Raw genomic sequence first — 8514 nt, forward strand, 5'->3', positions numbered from 1 at the left:
AGGTACCTCAGGTGTCCGTGGCCATCCCTGAAGCAAATGTTGCGGCAGCCGATATGACTTCTGCAGCATGATACATAGCTCTGTCCACCACGCCCATTGGGGTCGAGCTCCGCCCCTCAAACATGCGTGCATTTCTGTCCAACCATATATAGTATGCTAGGTAAGCAGGCATGATCCCCACCTCTGCAGTACTAAGGCACCTTTTGGTATCTCGAAAGTGGTGTAACAAATCCTCTGCCGACACCACCATCAACAGGAGAGGAGTAGATGACCTCTGTCAAATCTATGCAGCTCTGGGGCACTAAAGAAGCACATGACATATGGTCTCCTCGGTGTCCGGGCACACGTCGCAGCACGAAGAGAGATCCACACCGCGTCTGGCTAACAGTCTCCAGGTCGGCAAACAACCCCAGGCCGCCTTCCAAAGAAAGAGAGCCATTTGAGGATGTATCCACAACCTTCAGATCCACCCTCCATCAAGCTGCCGCTTTGGTACCCCACTGAGCAAAACATGAAAGTGCCTAGCACGCACTCCCGACCGCCCAGTCGACACCCAAACTAATCTATTTGACTCCTCTTGTGTCGATATGGGCATGGCCAATATCCTCTGTGCCAACGGCTTGCCAAAGGCCATCTGTATGAATCCATCTCTCCACCGACCCTCTCCGGGGAGAAGCAAGTCACTAATTCTGATACCAGTAAGTTTGGCCGTATTCACCATGGTCGGCGAGCGACTGAAAGGCAACTCGGTCACCCAATTGGCCACAAGTTTTTTTTAAGAGAATGACAAATGCCTTTGATCCTTGGGGGCCATAACCATGGAGCCCTCGTTTTCCTATTGGGGGTCCACGAAAGTAGGACGTGGACAGCTAAAAAGTGTTCGCTTCGTAGTCTTACGCCACCATTCCTCCCTCCTTGGTCCTTTCGAGTGTTTTGTGGCTGCAATTGTTGCCCAATCTTTTTCTCCATCTCCATCCATTTCCCTTATATGGGCTTGTATATGGAGCTCCTTTGACCTGCCATTCGATAAATGACAGGGTCTTGTCAGCTATCTTTGCATTTTCCAAGACCGTAAGATAAATAATGTTGTATGATCACATACACATCAAATCTTCCTCCCAAGTTGCAATGAAAAAAAAAATCCTTTGATCCTTATATTCTTTCAACTTTCCTTCTCACCAATATGGTTTGTGGTTTTTATTAGTGATAGAGAAGCTTCAACCGTGAAAAAAGTCCGAGTTTCTGAACGATTGTATCCCAGAAAACATTCTCATGTTGGATATGGACCTTTATTTAATACATAGATGAAGAAATATCGCATGGTTGGCTCATGAAAAGATTAGGTTCAGGGCATTCGATATTGACCTCTATTATTTCTCTCAATTTTTTTTTTAAAAAAACCATTTAGTTATTTATCATGTCATCTATCGGTCACAAGTGAAGCGGGGGTTCATTTGTCATTGACTCATTGGTTTTTCCTGTTCTAATTATTACCATCAATTTTCTTTTTAACTTTAGGTGGTCGGTTTGGATATTTTTTATATTTCTGATTGTTTTTTTAGAAGTCACTAAATTTGTGCCATTTTTCTTTTTTAATTTTGAGGTGAATAGTATGTTTTTTTAATATATTTTTATTTTTTTTTAATATGTGTGAATAGATAGAAGTTGGCCAAGAGCATGATCTTCCCTTTAATGGTTTTCTCAAAATAAAAATAAAGAAACTCTACTTATGAGTAACTGAATGATCACATAACTGTAAACTAACATTGTTTAGGTTTTAAAAATGAGAGGCCTGAAAGGAACATTTGTGTTCTCATTTAGGTCTCTATTTCACTGCGCCCCCTTAAAAGCTGTTTTATTTTAGTGTGCATGTCGTCTTCAATTGTTAAGAAAATGAATCATGGAAGATTTGGTTGTTTTTGAGAGCCAATTGGCATCCAATCCTTAAATCTTTTCACCTCTCTTGCTTATATAGCTGGTAATTAATATTGTTAGATATCTAAAACTCTCACCCAAATAATGAAGTTTGTAATAACAAGCGAGCATGCAATGTACTAATGACTTTTACCTGTCATTTAAAAGCCTTCTCTTTGAGTACTTGAAAAAGAAAGGTTTTGAAGGACTTGAGTGGTAATCGTGGACCCAAGACCTGCACTCTCTTTTACCTGTCATTAGAATTATCATGCCAAGACTGGTCATGATATAGATCTGATAATGGCCTTTGCTAACTAGGGAGAGTGGGCATGCTCGATGATGGCGGCCATCGATGGAAGTTGCAACAAATTGTTATTCAGGCCATAAAGTGAGCATAGCTTTCTGACCTTTGCATCTCTGGCCAATCTTGATTAAAGGGTGGATTGGATCCATCAAATCATCATCACTTTAGTTTGGTAGTCTTCATCGCTTTACAGAGCAGTCACATGAACTAATCCAAAGTACAAAAGAATCGAAGTCGGTTAACTATTAAGTATGTTAATATAAGGGCTACAATTTTACGCAAGAGATTAAGTTATATATTTCCCTCCATTCCTCATGAATGGATGAGTTAATATAGGGCCATCCATAGATATGTAACACCCCAAGGGAGAGCAATGTATGTATCATTTGCTAGCAATCTTATAGAAAAAGAGAGTCAAGCGTTAGCAAAAGATGAATCTGAAAGTCATCCGATAACTATGTTAAGCAACTGTGGCCATTTTCAATGAATTCTGGTACCAAACACCCAAAGGCGATTTTATATCAAAACTCCAGAATGAAAGGCTCATAGTTCCCCCATTAATTCTCAACCATCTCATCAATGATTCCAGAAACATGATCAGAGATTTCTTGCATCATGCTACGTCATTTGATATATATATAAAAAAAAATCAGGATAACGACAAGATTACTGGCAAACAGATCACGCTGGACCTGAGCACATGCACAATAGCCCTGTGACACAATTCAAGCATAAAATCACAATACATAAACAGCAGTGACAAGAACAAGAATATGGGAAAGAAGAGAAGGATAAGATAACCCACGGGCCACGGACCGCTGCCAGAGAACAGTAATCTGAGATAAAACACCCACCCAAACACACACATGAACCCACTAGTCCAACTTATCCCCATTACCAAATCAAGCTTAGCCTCTCATTTCTCAACCCTCCACCGCCCAACTTTTATCACCGGTCTCTGAATCTTTGAAGCCGAGCCGTACCGAAGAGGCACTAGAGTCCAAAGGACTTCACTTTTGCGCACAGGTCAGGGGGGGCACTAATGATCCATCCCACGTGGTCAGCTCGATGCCATCAGCAAAGAAGGAAATTCCAGAGGCTGAGCAGAGATAGAGATTGAGAGCAACAAAGATGAGGCCCATACGGCGATGTCACGGACTCAAAAAAGAAAGCAGGGAGAGGAAAAAACCCAGCATTGATGGGGGGTTCACCACATGGCTCATGTCACACCGGGCACGCCCCAAGCACAGTGGAAATGCCCACCTGGGTTCAATGATGGCGCCGTCCCATCCACCGTCCATCCCTGCCATCCTAGGGCCCAGGAGAAAGAGAGAGCCGGGTCCCTGCTCTTCTCTTTTGTCTTCTTCCCTCTGAAAAAACAGTAAAAAAAAGAGAAAAAAAACATATATATATTTTTTTGTTTGTTTTAAATTCCCAGCGCGGCCCGGAGATCCGGAAAGCCTTTGCTTTTCCCCCATAAGCTGTGGCTCTAATTATTACGTGACGTGCCAAGGGAAACGACGCACGTACCCATGGTGAATCTATTGATAGCTCTCCATTCTTGCTTCCCATTAACCATGAGAACTTTTTTTTTTTTTTCTTTCTCGCCCTTGGTATATTCCCGTTTCAAACATGCTGCGGTTTATATAAATAAATAAAGAGACACATATTCAAAAATTAACAAAATAGAATTATTTTACAGAAATGAAAAATGTGAGGATCCGACGGTAGGTTTGAACACTCGTATCAAACTATATTTTAGTCCGCACAACGGCAATTTCTTTGTTAGGTCGAGCTTATCCGAAGAGACGAAGTGTGGCCATGAAAGACATGTATTTTACGCGAATGCCATTGAGGTGGCCTCAGCAGGCCGGAAGAACGAATCTGAACACACCATTTGGCTTTTTGAAAAAGGAGAGATTATTTTACAATAAATTACATGAATTTTGAAAGGAGAAAAATAAGGGGAAAAAGAAGGGAAAGGACGAGGGGTTCGGTTGGGTTGGGGGGAAGACCTGCAGCCGGCGCGACGAGGTCAGACCGGCTGGGACGAGCCGAGCCGGTCGGACGGCGGCGCACCGCTGCCGGAGGAAGAGAGCATCTCGGCGAGGGCGCTCATGACGCGAACCTGCATCTCGAGCGCGGGGATGTAGTCGGCGGCCTCCCCGAGAAGCGTAGGAAGCGAGAGCTTCCGGCAGCCCGGGACCAGCAGGCCGAGGACCCTCGCCTTCCGCTGCAGCAACGGCGATCTCTTCATCTCCGCCGCGCTGGCGAGGGGCTTCTTGGGCCGGACAGCGCCGGCGGGCCGCCGCTTCCGCGGCTTCAGCTTGAGAGTCCGACTCGAGAGGATCGTGCGGCTCCACCGCGTCCGGCCACGCGCGGCCACCGCCAGCACGCGGTCCGCGGCCTCCCGGACGGCGCGGCTCCGGGGTGGATCCGCCGGCGCGGGGCGGCGGACGCGACGCAGTGCTTCGAGGAGCTTCGAGGAGTAAAGCTTCTGCTCCCTCTCGGTCCTCCACTTGGACGGCGACGGCCGGACCTCAGCGCTCCGCTTCCGCTTCCTCTCCCTTTCTTTCGCGGCGAAAAACCCCTCGGAATTCGAGATCGCCATCCGAGGTCGCGATCGCCGGGAGAATAGAGATCAGAATCTCCGGCGAGAATCTAAACCAGAGATCTCGTAAAAAAAAAACCTACTCTCAAATCAAAAAATAAGAATCAAAATCCAACAGTTAAGAGTTCCAATCTCCCCCAAAAAAATAAAAAAAGAAAAATCTTACCCTCCTCTCCCAAATCCGAAGTAGAAGAGAGAACTCTCGGGATCTCGGTCCGGCGACGAAAGAATACCGGCGACTTGAGAGAGAAGGGGAGAGAGAAATGGTTTGGCGAGGAGAAAATGGGGAGGGAGGGAGGGGATTTTAAAGGGGCGGTAGTCACTCTAAAACGACACGCCCGCCGAGGTTCCCATTCGCTATTTTTTTCCCCCTCCTTCTATAATCCCATTTTGACGAATTTGCCCTCGGTTTTTACCGCGTAGGTCTTATAAAATTTATTGTTATTACTAGTTAATTAAATTAATTTGGCGTAAAGTCAAAATGCTAGCCTCGTTATAAGTAATCGTCCGTATTCTTGCCCGATTTGACGGTTGCGCCACTGTATTTTCTCCGACCAGACTAAAATGCCCTCGCTTTTAAGTCTTACATTACGTTTCTGCCATTAGTGGATCCTCAAACATCAGACCGTCCATCCATCTGTCTGAATGATGGACGGTCCTGATAGGACAAGACATGCAAATCTAAATCGAGCGGGGCAGAGGGACCAGAGTCCCCTGTCCTGTCCCATGATCGCAGGCGAATGGGTGGTGTCGTGGATGACGTGGAAAGCCGCACGCACGTTGACGGTCACTTCCGGTGACAAAGAGCACGTGGACAGATGCAGCGCAGTGCTCACGAGTAAAAAGTAATTTCCTTTTTGTTTTCTTAATGTTTGGAAACCATGATTATTAGAAAAACTTTGCTAAATATATATTTAATTTTCGTTTATAATTTTAATTAGCCAAAAAATAAAAAAAATATTTAATAATTTATTAATTACATTTAATTAATAAATTTCTTTCTATAGATTTATTCCACTGTGTTCGCCAAATAGTTATATTTTTAAAAAGAAAAGCCCAAAGATAACGATGCATTTGTGATAAAAAAATTTTTTTTTACAAGATTCTTATTATATCTTCTTTCTTGGACTTTTCTGATAGGAGGGCAAGTGGGTATGAATGTTTCGGTTGCTTCTTTTTTTTTCCCTTTAGCAAGTTGTATGAGCACCATTGACAATGATTAGATCCAATAAGCAAAGTCACAGTTTCCTTCCCATAGCTTTTGCATTGAACTTCAGGAGCAATATGGGCCCCATTGTGTCATGTGGAGCATGATACAAAAAAATGACAACCTTCCATTTAGTATCTCCAAATTGAACGCATTGGTCATCCTAGAGAGTTATCTCAATCTTCTAGCCATGAATAAAACGACACTCTACGGACTGGGGATAAGTTTGTGAAACTCATTCCATTGAAATACCTTTTATGTGAATTGACATCAATTTACTCTCCGAAAAGTTGCTGACCATTGGGGCAACAAGTTAGAGCATCAATCAAGGTTGCTGCAAGCGTCCAATACTGATGTCGTTTCACTTTGTTATCCTCAATAATCTTATACCATTACAAGGGTAACACATGATTTTTGCAGACAATCTTGACTAAGTTGTTCATCATTAGTAATCCCGTTGTCCAAAATCAAATGTATGGAATTCTTCGTGCTTCATGTTTCACATTCTTCACAATGAATAGCTAATTTTCTACTAGGAATCCATTTAGGTTACAAATCGCTGCAATTGCATAAGAGTACTTGCCAACTCCAACTTGCCATAATCAATTATGATTGCAATAGATTGTGACCTAATAAAATACTCCCCTAGTACTAAAGATTTTGAATTTGAAAAGGCTAATAAGAAAGCAATTTGAAGTCGATAGATAGAATCACATGGTGCACCTATACCTGAATTAATTGAACCATCTGATATTTTTCTTATTGTTCCATTATTACATAAGAGCAACTATTTGAACGTGCATGGGGTGAACATTTTCCTTGAAGAACCTTAGAGGGAGTGGCAAAACAACTAAACAACCCTTTCTTGCTCATATTCGTTGGATTGAACGGAACCCACGTAGCCGCTACCCTGTTTTCTCTAAGATTATTCCTAAGGACATGGAACAGTCTCAGTGGCTATTCTCTACTATATGGTTCCCGTGGGGATCATAGCTATTTTGTTTTGTTCCCTTGGAATGATTAGTGCATGATGGAAACACACAAACCCACTTGTGATTGTAACCAAAAAAAATCCTAACCTCTTAATAATTATGTTCCTTTCCTCTCTTTTTTTCCTCCTTTTTGCTAGCTTTATTTAAATGTCATCTCCATGTTTTGGCCTTTTCCTGCTTTCTCGGAGTGGAGAGCATTCCTCCCCATGAAGACAAGGCAAAGATGGATCGAAAAATTATTTTCATTCCCTGCTATATTTAGAGAAAGCAAGTGCATCAACTAATTAAGTAGCATACGACTAAATTACCCTCCACCATGAATCACAATCTAGATTGCAATAAGTGAGGAATATCCCAAGTATTAAAACAAAAAAAAAAAAACTCGTTTCTAAATGATTGGGGTCCTCTATGTTGCATCTTAACTTGTTTATGGTTCAACTTAAATCTCCCTTTCCAATGTGAACCAAGTGAATCATGTAATACTGCACATGAGTCACGCAATGGCATTAATTAGGCAAGAAAACACATGTTTAAGCTTTTAGCGATTCGTTTCACACTAACTATTGTCAATTTGATGCAATTTGATCATGATGTTTCTAATGTGGACTATGATCCTTAATAGGGCCATTAGTCCGAATAATCAAAGATTAAGCACCCAAAACTATTGTGATGTACTTTCATATCCTTTGCTTTCAATATTTAGGTGAAACAGGTCCATCTATTAAACTTGTTTAAGGCAGATGTTTTTATTTGATGGTTATCTAATAACCAACAGAACACTAGATAAAAGAAGCGAAACATCATCAAGGACAACGACCTACAAAAGAATTTTTAAAGCAAGACTCAGAGGATGGCTTTGATAGCCTCCATTACTTTGGTTGTTAAGATGCAGAGGGCTTTGGGTTCGGATAATAACTTCCAATACACAAGACCCTGCAATAAAGAAATGCATTCGTTGGTTATCTGAAACAACCGAGGCTAAGATAGTGACTTATGGGATGTCAAGGCTATTAATCTATTCATTCCACTGTTCGGACATGTGGTTCATGGGCCGCAGGGCACTTGGTGTCAATACCCCACATACTGACTTTTGTACGAGCATCATCGTGCCACGGGGTTATTGAATTCTCATTATATCGGGTCTCGTTTGAATGTTTCTATAGAATTAGACTGAAAATACCATAACAATCAAGCTCATTGATCAATCTAGTTTGCTTTTCTTAGAAATATTTCCAAACTCAGCCTAGATCCTAACCTTTGTGCTGCAGGAAGGACTTCCTATGGGATTTGATCTGGACAGAAGTCGGCGTCGGCGATATAGTGCCATACTTAAATGGACAACCCAATCCATGAATACTGTAGGATTATCAACTCAATTTTATAGTAACAGCCAAACAAACCCTAATTTCAAAGGCTTACTTTTATATCTTTTCCTTTCAATATTTAGGTGAAAGAGGTCCATCTACTAAACTTGTTCAAGGCAAAT

General features: G+C 42.2%; 1 protein-coding gene across 2 annotated transcripts; it reads right to left on the reverse strand.

The window, feature by feature from the left end:
* Positions 1 to 2946: 2946 nt before the first annotated feature.
* Positions 2947 to 5144, reverse strand: LOC103701004 (transcription factor bHLH148). 2 transcript variants are annotated; one of them, XM_008782929.5, is made up of 2 exons: positions 4996 to 5144; positions 2947 to 4908 (listed from the first exon to the last, which is right to left on the reverse strand). In XM_008782929.5, exon 2 carries the CDS (start codon positions 4827 to 4829, stop codon positions 4254 to 4256), a length of 576 nt encoding a protein of 191 aa, XP_008781151.3. In that variant the 5' UTR covers positions 4830 to 4908; positions 4996 to 5144; the 3' UTR covers positions 2947 to 4253. The 2 variants fall into 2 exon arrangements, with proteins under 2 accessions (XP_008781151.3, XP_008781152.3); XM_008782930.6 differs by having other exon boundaries at positions 2947 to 4879; positions 4996 to 5140.
* Positions 5145 to 8514: the final 3370 nt, after the last annotated feature.

This window comes from Phoenix dactylifera, chromosome 8, assembly GCF_051530095.1.
Source record: "Phoenix dactylifera cultivar Ajwa chromosome 8, Ajwa_hap1_PhDact_Kaust_v1.1, whole genome shotgun sequence".
NCBI classification, from domain to species: Eukaryota; Viridiplantae; Streptophyta; class Magnoliopsida; order Arecales; family Arecaceae; genus Phoenix; species Phoenix dactylifera.

Coding starts and splice junctions, on each gene's coding strand:
- LOC103701004 (XM_008782929.5), bottom strand. CDS start 4,829: ATGGCGATCTCGAATTCCGAGGGGTTTTTCGCCGCGAAAGAAAGGGAG.